Source organism: Octodon degus, unplaced genomic scaffold (genome assembly GCF_000260255.1).
Source record: "Octodon degus isolate 3935 unplaced genomic scaffold, OctDeg1.0 scaffold00071, whole genome shotgun sequence".
NCBI lineage: Eukaryota > Metazoa > Chordata > Mammalia > Rodentia > Octodontidae > Octodon > Octodon degus.
In genome coordinates this window covers 3,660,423-3,676,602 of record NW_004524647.1, presented here as the reverse complement: position 1 = coordinate 3,676,602, position 16,180 = coordinate 3,660,423, and the positions used below count along the sequence as shown (strand labels likewise).

Here is a 16,180-nt window from a genome sequence, read left to right as displayed (position 1 = left end):
GGAACTAAACAAAAAAGGGAATACAGATGAATGTCCATTTTGTATCTGTGTATTCAAAATGGTTAGGATAGATATATAGTTACATTCTCTTAATGAATACAGGGATTTCTTGTAATAGTGTTTGTAAATAGGATATCATGTCCGCATCTTGTACAGCAAATAACCACTAGGAAGACAGTATGCAATTTGTTAATTATTGAAACTGTCCCTATCAATTTGAAAAAAAAATCCTTTCATCATTAAAAAAATAAAATAAATAAAACTAAAATTTGAAACTACGAAAAAAAACAATTCTCTAACCCTGCAAGTATTCACATCCTTTGCAATATGACTTTGCAATTCTTCTCATCAAGAAATGGAAAGTATTCCTACGCCATCTACGCTTCCCTTGATTTTGGCCTGGCTTCATGACTTGTTATGACCAATAGACCACAGTGGACATGATTTTTATGCCAGTAACAACCTGGATCTTAAGAATTTTGTATACTATTGACCATGAGAACAAGTCCAGGCCAGCCTTATGGGGAATAGGAACAGCAACAAAAAGAAATCAGTCCCTTATCCAAAGTGAGCCTCACAGATGCTGATCAGTGAAGGTTAAAAAGGCCTGCACACTCATGAAAGAGCTCAACTAAAACTAAGAATAACTCAAACAAGATTATTAACATATAAGTCAGGAGCTAAGTAAATGCAGCTCTTTTTTCAAGCCACTAAAGTTTATGGTAGTTTGTTCAAATAAATTATATAATAATTTGGTAAATAACAACAAGATGGTAGCTTAACACATTTGCAACATTTAACTAAATGCCAGCCACACAAATCTGTATGTCATATTGGCAAGTAGAAAAATCCAAGTAAGGAAGGAGTCATATCTCTATCCAACAAAGATAAGATGATAACATCCTTCATTCAATTTATTGAAGAAAGTACTCATGACAGCAAAATACTGATAGATGAGGTACTAAAATCATATTACACACTCAAAAGTCATTTTTTTTTTTTTTTTTTTCAGAACCGCGGATTGAATTTAAACCCTTGTGCTTGCCAGGGAAGCGCTTATTCTACTGAGCCATCTCTCTGGTCCCTATTCTTATTTTTAATGGAATCTTACTGAACAGTTAAGGGAATAAAACTATAAATCCATTTTCTCACCAAAGGAAAAGGGTTTGGCTCACAGTAGAAGGGTTATCATGTTGTGAAGAGATGAATTCATGTACAGCGTCATGTTCTACCCACAGAGTAGAAACATGTTAAACGATCTAGGCTATTTGGTTTTTTTTTTTTTAATTATTTATTTATTCATTCATTTATTGTGTGTGTGTGGCCAGTTCAGCCCACCAGGGGGCAGGGCTGGCTGGCATATGGTGCTGGGGGATTGAACCGTGGTCCCTGTGCTTTGCTTAGTTTAGCTTGTTCTAAGTAGGTGCTTTAGACCACTGAGCCATCTCACCAGCCCGATCTAGGCTATTTGAAAATGAAAAAAATTTAAAAACATTCAGACAGATTCCCCAGAAGGAGACTCTGAGTCAAGGAATTGTGTAAGGGAAAGACTTGCAAGTGAGTAGGGGAACTGAGATAGGAATAGAAGAGGAAATCAAATGAAGGTGTGAGCTCAGGCAATGTCTGGCAGAGGATGGGCTGGGCCTGGTCTGACAGGGGAGCTCTGAAGTACCAGTCACACCTCAGAACTGTTCCCATGTATGACAAGGGAAATGGGGCTTCCTAGTCTCACATCTTTTATTCAGTCACTAAGGGTATACTAAAAGGATAAAAATTTCCAGGTACTTCTGCTTTAAAGGAGCATGAGCAAAACAAACTCCAAAGATGGACATAGTGTTGCCCATGATCTCGGCTCTTGGGAGGCTGAGGCAGGAGGATTGCTGCAAGTTAAACACCAGCCTAACAAAACCCTAAAATACGACAAAATTCACAGTACACAAACATTAATTTTATGGCAAATGTATCTATAACTTTCCATATTTTCTTTCCTATATCTAATATATATTCTTTTAAAAGATTAAAACAGTTCACAAAGGGGATCTGACACAGGGCTGGTGAGATGGCTCAGTGGTCTAATGCACCTACTTAGAACAAGCTTAGCAAAGCACAGGGACCATGGTTCAATTCCCCAGCACCACATGCCAGCCAGCTAGACCCCTGGTGGGCTGAGCTGGCCACACACACACACACACACACACACACTCACACAAATAAATAAAATTTTTAAAAAATTTTTTAAAAAAGGGGGGGGAATCTGACATTCTCATTCCATGCCTGTGTTAATTGCAAAGAAGCAAAATATGCTTTTGGATTGGATCCAGGTTCACTAGGAAAAAAAAAAAAGCAAGAGTGGATCAGAGAGATCACAATTAGAAGACAAAGGCTCTTCTTGGTCCTAAAGAAAGAGTTGAACAGCAACACACTAGAGAAAGTGGACATGTTGCCATCTGGTGGTGGCCATGAAAAGCAAGTAAAAAGAATTCTATAATCTTGCCTACTTAAGGTTAAAGCTTTGCTAGTCGCAGTGGTCTCTGATATCCCCTGGCATGAGAGGATATCCTCAACTACTATCCTGTATATAAAGTCTTTTGGGAGGGCTGAAGTTTAAAATTGATTCACCTGGTGAGAAAACCTGGTGAATCAAAAGATTTGTGTGCATGTTAACACTGTCAAAGCTGATTTACAGAACAACAGAAAGCTTCAACAAAATCCTTTATTTCTCAAGCTTTATTTTTCACCTAGATGCCAGTAAGCACCTTATCAGCAAAGTGGGGGACAGAGGTCTCTTGAAACAATTAAAGGAGAAAGCATCTTTCTTTTTTTCTATTCTTTTCTAGATAGTACCTTTCGTTCTAGTCTTTTGTTGTTGCTGTTCTAGTCTTTACAATAGAACATTCATTCATTCAAGTGTAAAAACCTATATCCTAATGGCACTGTACTCAGGACCAGTGATGTCTTCTTCTTAAAAAAAAAAAGAATCATTAAAGGGTTAGCCAAATAGCTTGGCGGGTTAAAGCACCTGTTGAGGCAGATGCAGGGGCCAAGAGTTCAATCCCCTGGCCTGTCCTTCCAGCTCCACCCCTGGGGCGCCCTGAGACAGCAATTGAGTCTGGGTGTGGTAGCACACATCTGTAATCCTCGCTCTTGGGAGGCTGTAAACAGGAGGATCACTACAAATCCAATCTATGCAGTGAGACCCTATACACCCATTACTCCCTGTCCTAAATACAAAAAAAAAAAAAAAAAAAATCATTAGATCAGATGCTTTGGTTAAGAATGTGAGTAAAAACATTCTAGCAGCAGCTCTTCTCAAAGATAATGTTTCCATCTGTACCTTCAATGGAGTAAGAAAGGATTAAGCTTCTTAAAAACAAAGCAGATCTATCTTCATTCCCATGGCCAGGCATCCTTTCCTTTAACACTCTTACCATGTTCTCAACTACTACCCTGTATATAAAGATCTTTTGGGAGGGCTTAAGTTTAAAATTACACTATGCAATACAATGACCATTAACTTACACTGAAGTTAATTAAAATTAAAATCTCAATCCTTCAGATGAATGAGCTACATACACTTTCACTGCTGAATATCCACATGTGACTAGTGACTATCATATCAAATGAAGTAGATATAGTCCACTTCCATCATCTCAGAAAAGTATGTTGCATACAGCTGGCCTAGAAAGATTCCCCAGCCTCACTTTAGGTTTTAAAGTTTGTGCAATGGGCAAAATCTTAGAAACAAAATATATGCATACAACTTTATAGATCTATATGGACATATAGATACAGATACAGATACATAGATATAGATATAGATATAGATATAGATATAGATATAGATATAGATATAGATATAGACAAGGTGCATAACCTCATTCAGATGTCATATTCAGAGATTGACTTCTATAGGCCCCAACTACTGTCACACTCTTCTTTCTTGATTTGTATCAGTTTTTTTTTTACTTTTATAGTTTTCAATCTTTCTTTCTTTCTTTCTTTCTTTCTTTCTTTCTTTCTTTCTTTTTTTTTTTTTGGCAGTACCAGAGATTGAACTCAGGACCTTGTGCTTGCCAGGCAAGCGCTTATTTTACTGAGCCATCTCCCCAGCCCCATTATGTCTTTCTGATGCAAGAAAATCCTCATTGTCAATGCTTTGGAAAGCTTTAAAATAAGCAAATATCCAACAATATGCTAATAAGCACTGGGAGCTATAGGCTTGACTATATCCACTGCTATCACGGACTACCTGGTAAAACAAATGACAAGCCTGAAATAAGTGCACATTCCTCTCATACTTTTCTGTCAAACAAGTACAGATGAATTCTAACAGGTAAAAAGAAGATAAGCTCAAATTGTTAATTCTTTTTTTTTTTTTTTTAATTCTTTTCTCTGGGTTCCAAACCTTGTCTCAAAAGATGCAATTTTTTTATAATTAGCAGATATTCAAAGATTATACAAGGAAACTACAATAATAAAAACTAAAAGCTAAACAAGTGAATGGTATACTTGAGGCTCCAATATTAAATATCATAATATTCTGAAAATTAAAGTCAGCATTAATAAGACATAATTTTGCCAACAAATCAGCCATTTCCTTTTTGGTAGTGGTCTTTGGCTTTGGTTTTTGTGCCAAGGTCTTGCTATGTAGCTCAGGCTGGTCTTGAATTCATCATGTAGCTCAGGCTGACCTCAAACTTGTGGTGATCCTCCTGCCTCAGCCTCCCAAGTGTTGGGATTATAAGCATGCACTATTATTTTAAAACCTAGATATTCAATGACAAAGGAACCTATTCAGTTTGCTTTAAAGTTATCAAATTATGGAAACCATCTTAAAACTAAGATTATAAACAAATTCTCAGGAAGTTCTTTACAATGGTTTGTTACAGTTACACTGACTCATAGAAGAAATTACAATTTCTTAAAACATAAAGTCATTTAGGGGCTGGGGAGCTAGCTCAGTAGAATAAGCACTCACCTGGCAAGCACAAGGGCCTGAGTTCAATCCCCAGTTCAGAAAAAAAAAAAGTCATTTAAAAACTAAATATTAAAAAAAAAACCCTAAATATAGTATGCCACAGATTAAAAAGAACATTTGAGGGGCCGGCCAAATAGCTCAGCAGATTAAAGCGCCTGCAAGCAGGCGCAGGGCCCGGGGTTTGATCCCCAGGCCTGCCACGCTGGCCCTACCCCCGGGGTGCACTGAGAGGACAATTGGGACTGGGCATGGTAGCATGTGCCTGTTATCCCAGCTCTTGGGAGGCTGTAAACAGATGGATCACTAGGAGTCTGATCTAGTAGTGAGATCCTAAACACCCTATAGACTCTTCCCTAAAAATAATAAAAAAAAGAATATTTACGGGAAAAAATGAGAACTCTGCAAATACATTTCTTTCCTCATTATCTTTGATCGTGGTAACAATGGAAGACATTTAAATAAAAATTAAAACACAAGTGCAAAATGCCAGTTGACTAAAAATGTTTCAATATCCCCACATAAATCTTTTCTGACCCTGTCAATTGCAGTTGTCCCATCACAAACTGTCTATACCCCAACACACCTCCCAGAGGCTGCCTTCACATATCCATCTAACAGAGGGAGCATTTCTGGAGAAACAAAGTCAAATAGCCCGAGGACATGTTCTCTAACTACTTCAAAAGTATTGATCAATCTACTCCTTCATTCACAAGTACAAACATTCAACTATCATAAGATGATTAGGAAAAAGCAACAGCATAAAAGGGAAGCAAGAAAAAAAATGAACCCAAAAAGTAATGTAAGTAATTTAGGGAAGAGAATATTTTTAAATATATATAAATTTAATTAATATCAGAAAATGCAACTCAAGAAGATGTAGCAAATGCAAAACAAGAATAAGCTACTACAATAAAGAAAACAATAGTCAGAAAAAGAACTCTGAGAAATTAAAACTGGTTTAGCAATGGATAAACTGAATTATAAAAAGAAAAGTTAAAGATCTGGAATAAAATAACAGATAATTTTCCTAAACTAGAAAAGACAGATTGGAAGGGACCAGCATGTAACAAGCAAGAACAAATAAAGAATCACATCATAATGCATGTCAAGGAAAGCTTGAACTCAAAAACAGAAAAAAATTCTAGGAGTAAAAAATGAGAATGACATCTGACTTCTGATCAGTAGCAATGGAGACTAGAAAGCAATTTCTTCAAAGGTGCAAGTAACTAGATTATGTACAGTATTTCATAACTCTAAAGATACTGTGGATGTTTTAATACACCAAAATATTCTGCCATTAAACTATGACATATCAGTGGTTGTAAAACATACTCCAATTACAAAGATCATAAAATATGGAGATGAAGTATAACTTATTATTGATGAAATACAATCCCTATACTCAAGTTATTAATTGGTATGAAGACAAAATAAAGACATTTTCAAAAACAATGTAAGTCTATCTATGCCTCCTCCATGAAAAGTCTACTTGAGTTGGTACTCCAGCAGATCAAGAAAGAAATCTATGTAGATAACATGAGCCATGAGAGTCATATACAAGTGCAAAAAGTATAGAAAGCATAAAAATACATATATTTCATCCAACTAGCATGTGTAAGAATATGCCACACTTAAAAAGTAAAATTTTAAGTTATCCCAGTTTACCGTGTTGAGTTGGCATTGTACAGAAATTAACGGCCATATTGGTCTAGAAACGTTAAAACTTAAATTTTTTTCCACTTGCACTGTATTAAATATGTAAGGTCTTATCTATGTGGGTTTGATTATAGGAACTAATAAAAGTGTTCTCTAAATAATAAAAAGCAAAGTTTTCATAACATTTACTGATTTATTTCTATGGGTGCAGCTATACTCACAGTTGAAGAAAGAGTAACATCTTCCAAGAGATAGAAGGAGGAGGAGAAAGGGGATGAGAGGGAAGACGGTGAAAAAGAATAAAGATGTGTATGTATATGTGCCATCTCCCCACAAGGAATGTAGTCATTATGTACTGGAAACGTATACTAATAAAAATTAAAAATTTAAAGGTAACACTTATATAATCATACTATCATGTAAATATAGCCCACTAGTTTTCAATTTTTAGAATCAATCTACAGATGAACCATGGAAAACTTAAGACATACAGTTAAGAAGCAGAACAGAATAATAACAAATAACATTACCAGACAAAATCCAACAAGTAAAACTGATAGTCAGGCGCCTCATCTTATATATCAAATGTCAACTGAAGCTGCCTCAAATTAACAAATCAAGAAACACATTCTAAATTGCTTGAAGTGATGGAGGAGTAGGCTTGATTTTTGGTATCTCTTATTTTGTGTGATTTTTTTTCTTTTTTGTTGTACATTTGCAGGTAAAATATTCATACTATCTAAATGGGGAAAAGTTCCTACAACAAAGATGCTTGTTCAAAAAGAGTTATCTCATTATCCCTTCCCAAAAGAGCAAATAAGTTTTCTAAACATTATGGGAGAAGTGTCTCACTTCCTTCTAGGTATACCAAGAAGGGACAAACTGATTTATATCTAACATCACAATGCTAGATTTATCTTCCCCCTAAAAAGTTAATTTACTAGAACGGTACCTGATAAGTCCTTAGAACTTGTAGCCAGCTTTTCCAAGTGACTGTTGATTTTCTCAATGGCTTTGAAGTTCTTATTTCTCTTGAGGACATCCACAGCAGACCTAGACTGTCGATCCAGCAGAGTGGGGTCTGCCCCCAAGTGGAGGAGCATCTGCACATCCTCTGTTTGTCCTAGGGCAGTCCAAAATGAGAAAGAGGGATCATCAAGGCTCCTTCCATAAGAACACGTTCCCATGAGGACTGGACCCCTCTATTTCAGGAACCTAAACTGCAAGCTTCAGGCAGTCCACCTAACTCCCCAAAGCAAGGAGTCCTGAGTGGAGGGGGAAGGGCAATAGCTTTTAAGAGGTTCAGAAGTGTGCTCCTCTCTACCTTTCTCCTCTCTCCTAGGCAACAAGCAAGGAGAGGGGAAATCTGGTTACCAGGCAACAGTTACAGCAGTAAGGATAAGAGCAAGCTGTGACTTCAGATTTCTTTATACCCTGGAGAGGAAACAGAATATTGTTCCAGGAGGTAAAAAATGTCTGTTTAAGGACAGGAGAAAAAAGTGGCAATTGCTTGCATCAGGGTTTTTGTTGTTGCTATTGTGGCTGTCATTGTTACCTCCACCACTCCCAAGCCCAGTACTCCATTTGCTGCTCTGAGGTATCTATTTGCCAAGCATCAAGGTGTCTCTATGAACACAGATGCAACAATTTTCAGAATGGAACAGATATATCCCTGGGGATGCACAGACTTGTACAGGTACACAGAGTTTAATCAGTACCTCGCTTCTAACTTACATAATCTTCAGTAAAACTCACTGCCTGCCAAGCATCTTTATTTCAAATATCATACTGCTTATCACATTCCCCTCTCCCCCCCACACTCATAGTCACAACTGCCTATCTTTCACTTTCCAAAGATAAAAGACTCATGCTTCCTACCCATAAAGAATCTTACTATAGTAGGCAAAATTCTAAGCCCCCAAGATTCTTGACCAATAGTATATATACAGGCTTTCTCCCCACTACTCAATCAAATATTAATCTAGGTGCTGCTGTGATGAGACTCCATAAATGTGATTAAGTTTCCTAATAAATTAATTCAAGATAAGAGATTATCCAGGTGGTCTTGAGCTAACTACATAAATTCTAAAGGTCAAAAAGTTCTAGAGATCAGAAATAAATGGATATCCAAAAAAAAAAGAAAGAAAGAAAGAAATGGATGTTGGTTTAAGCCACTATGCTTATGGTAATTTGTTACACAGTATACAAAACTAATACAATTACTACAGTATACTGTTCCAAAGGAAGTAAAAGCTCTTAACCTACAGTGTATCAACCTAAGACTTTAATTGTCCAACTTAAGGGTCAATTAAAATTAACTGATGCCTGAAAAGCACCTTTTGGAAGGGACTGCAAAGCCAGGCATGATGGCCCATGCCTTAAATCCCACCATTCAGGAAGCTGAGTCAGGAAGATTACTGCAAGTTCATGGCCGGTCTGGGATACAGAATGATTTCAAGGCTAGCCTGGACTATACAAGGAGACCTTGTAGGAAAACAAACAAACAAACAAATAATAATAATAATAATAATAATAATAAACCCTACATTCTATTCCCCACCTAAAGTACCTCCAAAAAAACCTAACTACCTTCAAAACTGTTTTCTATAGGGAGAGGAGTATTGGGAATCGAACCCAGAACATTCATATTGAGCTATATCCCCAATCCTTTTGAGACAGGGTCTCACTAAGCCACATCATGGCTTAGCTGCCACAATTACCAGCTAAAGCTTTACATTTAATAATTATAGAAATGTTTACTATATTTATGTTTTGAGTAACTATAATTCATAATTCAATCAGAAAACAAAATTTAAGCCTTGGTAACTTAAAAATCAAAGACATGTTTTTAAATTTAAAGTTAAATGAGTACTTTTATTCTAAAAGAATTATCACTAGATGACCAATAAGGTATTCAAGCACAAAATATATTAGGACAAATTCTTTTGTAAAAAGTAAACAACAGGGGCTGGGGAGATGGCTCAGTAGAATAACCACTTCCCTGGCACACGCAAGGGCCTGAGTTCAATCCCCAGTTCTGCCAAAAAAAAAAGGTAAACACCAGCCAGGCCTGGTGGTGCATGCCTGTAATCCCAGCACTTAAGGAGCTGAGGCAGGTGGACAGTTGTGAGTCTGAGACCACCCTGAACTACATAGCAAGACCCTGTCTCAAAAAACCAGGAAAAAAAGTAAACAGGAAATATACAAAAACAGCAATACACAGATGAATATTTTTTTACTATTAAAATGCTTATCTAGTCTTTTTTTTTTTTCTTTTCTTTTCTTTTCTTTTCTTTTCTTTTCTTTTCTTTTCTTTTCTTTTCTTTTCTTTTCTTTTTTTGGTACTGGAGATCAAACACCAGACCTTGCGCTTGCCAGGCAGGCACTTAAGCCTCTGTGGTGTATCTGCAGCGCTTAAAACTTTTAAAATGGATGCTGAAGGATATCAAATTACTGTGGCATTTGCATTCTATTATACACAAGTGAAGGGTGAAGTAACAGTTGTATTTTAAAATATCAATTTGCCCATAATTTCGAACAGTGCCCTTTCGGGTATTATTATTTTTAATGTATTTAGTACAAGGCCTACGGGTCTCACCACAGATCGGACTCGTAGCAAGCCTCCTGTTCTCGGCCTCCGCAGCGCTGGGACTGCAGGCTAGCGCCACACTCCGGGCCTCTGGGCCTCAGGGCCTCGGGCGCCATCTCCGCGCATGCGCGGGAGCAGGGGAGGGGGGCCGGGAGCGGGGCGGCCCCCCCCCCGTGGGCGGGGTGGGCGAGGCGGGGCGGGGCCGGTGTGGCACACAGAATGGAACCGGGTGGCTGGTCTGCCTCAGCAGGCGCTTTATCCTCCGAGCTATCTGGCCAGAACATTAACCTTTCTTACAATAATTTACTCACAGTTTTAAAATTTCGAATATCAATTTAAAAATACATAAAGAAGTACAGGTTTCTAAATTATTTAAGAGGATGAGGAAGCAAAATTTAAAGACCACTGACAGACTTTAAAAATCCTAAAATTCTTCATTCCCCTTTTCTGAAAATAACCACTTACTTTTCCCTTTGAAAAGCACCTCTTCCCGTTCTCGTTCTACCTGACATCATGAGAGTAAAAGTCAGACACACAAGCCTGTCACTACCACATCGTCGACGACCATTCTCCTACACAGCGCTAAGCACGGTCTGGGTTGACACGTGACCAGGACTTAGCCAATCAGATCATTCCATCCCTCTGATTGGCTCCATGGAAGACATATGACCAAAGTCATGTTAATTAGACATACTGGTCAGAATCTTACTGAAGTATTGAAAGGAAGCATTCTCTTTAGCTAAGATTGGCAGCCAACGAGCCACCACGTCCGGTTTCGGGGCCAGCACAGTGTGCCCAGGGTTTCGGGGCTGGCACTGCGTATGGTACCAGAGATCAAATTCAGGACCTTGTGGTTGCCAGGCAGGCGCTTACGCCACTGAGCTATCTCCCCAACGCTGAAATAACAATTCTTTTTTGTTGTTTTGTTTTTTGTTTGTTTCGGCAGAACCGGGGATTGAACTCTGACCCTTGAGCTTGCCAGGGAAGTGCTTATTCTACTGAGCCATTTCTCCGGCCCCAATAATTCTTAACTATCGGATCAGAAACAAATGTTAATCTGACGACAAATTTTGTTGGTAAATCTGTGAGAAAAAAAAACATATTCATACACAGTTTGTGGTATTGATACTAATGGAATCCTCCATGAAAACTTGAAAATATCTAACAAATCTACATACACATTTATACCTATGAATTTATATAAACATATTTTCAGGATATACTACTAATGAAAAACCAAGCAAAATACAAATAATATATGACTCTTGCCAGGGAGATAGCTCAGTGGCATAAGTGTCTGCCTGGCAAGCACAAGGTCCTGAGTTTGGTCCCTGATACCAAAAAAAAAAAAAAAAAAAAAAAAAGAATATATGACTCGTTATTTAAAGGATATGTGATAGCATACACAGGTACTGCTGCAAAAGAAATACAGGGGGCAAAGCCTGATGTTAAAGAAATCGATTATCGACAGGTATCAAACAGTCGCGAGAAATAGAATTAGGGAAAGGTAGAACAGAACTAAGGAGAAATATTCTTTATGTGTATCTTTTGCAAAGCTCAGGTGCCTGGAACCCCACAGCAAGGTTTCATATCTCCTCCCCAACTATACGCAAATAAAATCAACCAGGATATGAGGAAAAATCACAAAATGTAGTCCGAACACTAGAAAAGAGCCTAGCAAACTACAAATAACTAACATAGTCATAGTAAAAAGAAGAAAAGAAAAAGTGGCACCTTCTCTGAATTCTCTAAGGCTTAAGGGAAAAAAACAATGAACAAATGAATATATAGTATATTTATAAGTATTTTTCTCACAAGGGTAATAAATTAGCAAATATAAAGCTCAAAGAAATGAACAAACAAGTAAATATGGCATAGATAGTGAATATTACAAACTTTAAAAGACTAAACTCAGTAGTCTCTCACTATTTTGAGGTTCAAATTTTATGGACTCAATGTTTTGCGGGTTTTCAAAAAGTATAATCTAAGTTATTTATGATGGATTTTTTTGCTATAGCACAAGATTTTTGTGGTAGTGCACAGTACTGTGTACATATTTATATGTGTAGTATTTATGGTTTTAATGATTTTTGCCTAAAACAATTTTAAAACATATGAAAATATGTTAAAATGTTAATTCTAACATATTAAAAGAATATTAAATTGAAATAAAGTACAGTTTACAGTATTTCTTTAGTGGATGAATGCATACTGTACCTTACAGTGTATGTATGTTGTTTAAATTACTCATAGGTTTATGAGTTTAGAAAATGGTTAAGAACATTAGAAGGGGGGAGAGGGCCAGCTAAATAGCTCAGTAGATTAAAGCTCCTGCAAGCAGGCACAGGGGCTGGGAGTTCGATCTAGGGGCCTGCCATGCCAACCCCACCCCCGGGGAGCGCTGAAACTGGGCGTGGTGGCATGTGTCTGTAATCCCAGCTCTTGGAAGGCTGTAAACAGGCGGATAACTACGAGTCCAATCTATTAGTGAGACCCTGAACACTCTCTAGACCCTAGCCTAAAATACAAAAAAAAAAAAAAAAGAACATTAGAAGTGTTTTTTAAAAAGTGTGGGAAAGTTTTAAAAAGTGTAGGGTTTATAAAGCCTATATATATATAAATATGACGTTGCTACTTCACTGATTTTCACTTATTGTGGGGATGTCGGGAATGTCCCCTCCACAATAAGTTAGGGGCCACTGTAGAAACTTACAGTTTTTAAACTTTTTTTTTTTTTTTTCGGAACCGGGGATTGAACTCAGGCCCTTGCATCTGCCAGGTAAGTGCTTATTCCACTGAGCTATCTCCACAGCTCCTCTTACAGTTTTTTATATGGATGCACACAAATGCAGTAATACAGGTGCTGGCAACCATGCTTTAGTTTCTACACATGGATGTCCTAACTTTATCTGCTAAGATGTCCTAGGAAAAATGACACCCTACTTAGCAAAGTCACATGTGTGACCAGATAATTTTTTCTATGCCAGTTATGGCAAACCTTTTAGAGATCAAGTGCCCAAACTAAAACCCCTAAAAAACATTTATTTATCACGAAGTGCTAACACTGCAACTAAATCTGAATACTGAGGTTTTAGTTTAGAAAATCAACTCATACATTAACATAGTTTTGTCTTAAAAGCAAAGCACAGTAACATACCTGTCATAGGTACACCACCATTGTTCTACAGCCTCTCCACATATAGAAAACAAGGACCCTTACGGAAGTGTTTGATTCTAGGGCTAGAATAAGGCACACTCAAGATGAGCCTAAAGCATCGTGTAGTACCAGGAAGTAAGAAAGTGCTCAAAAACTGATGGACAGCCAGACATGGTGCTACACACTTACAATCCCAGATACTTAGGAGGCTAAGGCAGGAGGAACATAAGTTTAAGGCCACCCGCGGCAATTTAGCAAGATCTTATATCAAAATAAAAAAGGTTGATAGGATACTTGCCTAGCATGCAGTAGGCCCTGGTAAATCAATTCAATATGAGGAAATAAGCGACTGTGAATATACAAGCACCCAACACTGGCACATGCAAATTCATAAAATTAACATTATAAGATCCGAAAAAAGAAACTGATTCTAATAAAATAGTAGATGAAGATTTCAACACCCCATTTCCATCAATAGACAGATCATGTACACAAAAAATTAACAAGTACACATCAGAGTTAAACTACACTACAGACAAAATGGACCTAACAGACATTATGGAACACTGCATCCAACAGCTGCAGCGCATGCATTCTTCTCTGCACATGGAATGCTCACTATGAGGCCACAATGTAAGTCTCAAATTAAAAACTATAAAATTGTAGCATATATGTTCTCTTAACCACAATGGAACAAAACTAGAAATCAATAATAAGAAGGCTAGGATTAAAAAAAAGAAGAAGAAAGAAAGGACCAGTGAGATAGCTCAGTGGACTAAGCCCTTGTTTAGTTAAGCGCAGGGGCCAGGGTTGATCCTTGGCACCGCATGCCACACTGGCTACATCCCCGGGCACGCTGAGCTGGTGCTGCAGTCTGGGCATGGTGGCACATACCTGTAATCCCAGCACTAGGGAGGCAGAAAACAGGAGGATCACTATAAGTCCGAGGTGCCTAGTGAGACCCTGCACACACACACACACACACACACACACACAAAAAAAAGTGGGGGGCTAGGTTTATAGCTCAGTGTTAGAATGCTTACCAACAAGGCTCAGGGTTATTTCCCAATAGCCCTGAGTTCATTTCCCAACATCATAAAAAGGTGGAACTTTAGAAATCATGCAAATCAAACAATATTCTCTTCTTTTTTTATTAGTACACAGACCAAGGGGTTTGATTTGGGTAGACTGATACACGGATACAACATCTTTTGACTATCTCTATCCCCTATGAACCACTACCCATCCTGCCTCCCTTTGAAAATTTTATTTTGACAAATATTATATGCTTATATCTGGTAATCTGAGCAACTACTTTGAAGACAACAATGTGCAATATAACAACCATTGTTGAATTCCTATTGCTGTATCATTTTTAGTGTTTTATTTATTTTCTATTCTCATTAAAATAAAAAGATATCATTCCATTGTCAAAAGAAATAATTAATAATGTTAAAATAAGCCAGACTCAACAAAGAAAAAAAATACCTCATTTTAGTCTCGTATGTGGAGCCTGCCTCCCTTCAAAAATCCAATAGAAATTAGAAGTACAATCATTCTAGCTATCCTGTGTGTATACATACATGTTTTTTCCCCTTTCTTGTTCCTTTTCTCCTTTCTCCCATTCCAATTGTTCTTTCCTTTTGAGCAGTTTATTTCCGTTTTACTATATCTATTGTACTTTTCAGATTTTATTTACTCTTTCAGGTTCTTACATTAGAGAGACCATACAATGTTTACACATGCAGGTCTGATTTATTTCACTTATGAGTATAGCCTCTAGTTGCATTCATTTACCTATAAAAGTCTCAAGTTTATCTTTATAGCTAAGTACTACTCCACTGTATAAACAATATTTTTTAAAAAAAAAAACTTAACTTGTATTTATTACCTCTTAAAGCAGAGTGTGACCTATGTACTCCATTTCCATTCATAGGCCTTGTTTCTAATTATTCTGCAAACAGCACTGCTACATACCTAGGAAGTTTAGTTTGTTCCTCTAAGCAACACTTCTCTTTGGAAAACAAGCCCCGTGCAGCCTCTGCCATCAAGTTCTTTCAGTTTAATATACTTATTTCTAGAAGCCTAGAACATGCAAAATTGAACTACAATTTAAGTAAGGTTTTAAATAAAGATCTTACAAGAAAATTCAAGCAATTTTTTCAAATATTCCTTTAAACATCAAGATATCTCAACACTTTTGGTCTACTAAGTAGATTTGGTCTACTAAGGAATCTGGTTCAATAACTAAACACTATAGACCTCACAAAGTATGTTATGTCTTACCACAAACATCTCAATCTGTTAAAATAAATCAAGGTGAAACTAGAAAAAGCATTGCTAGTTCTACATTACTGCCTAACATATCATAGTATCATTTAAAAGTAGAAAAAAAAACTCTTATCTTCCCCTTAGGCAGTTATCATGCCATACAGACTTTTTTTTTAAACTTTATTTGCATTTATTTATTTTTTAAAAATATTTATTTATTTATTTTGTGTGTGTGTGTGTGTGTGACCAGCTCAGCCTACCAGGGGGCGGGGCTGGCTGGCATGTGGTGCTGGGGGACTGAACCGCGGTCCCTGTGCTTTGCTTAGCTTGTTCTAAGTAGGTGCTTTAGACCACTGAGCCATCTCACCAGCCCCTATTTGCATTTATTTTATGCTTAATTTATTCCCGTGCCATAAGTTTTTGTTTCTTCAGTTTCTTCTGGGATATCTTTTTCTTCTGTGCAACTTCCTCTTCTGGTTTGGGAACAATTTTTTCCTTTTCAGTAAGGATCATCTCAATATGGCAGGGG

The 16,180-nt window shown here is 37.3% G+C and overlaps 1 protein-coding gene across 1 annotated transcript in view; it reads right to left on the bottom strand.

Moving 5' to 3' along the window:
• Positions 1-16,180, bottom strand: part of Trank1 (tetratricopeptide repeat and ankyrin repeat containing 1) — a 175,131-nt gene that overhangs the window by 73,895 nt on the left and 85,056 nt on the right. Inside the window, exon 8 of the mRNA XM_023719773.1 lies at positions 7,587-7,757. Within this exon, the coding sequence (XP_023575541.1) occupies positions 7,587-7,757 (171 nt within the window). The remainder of the gene's footprint in view (positions 1-7,586; positions 7,758-16,180) is intronic.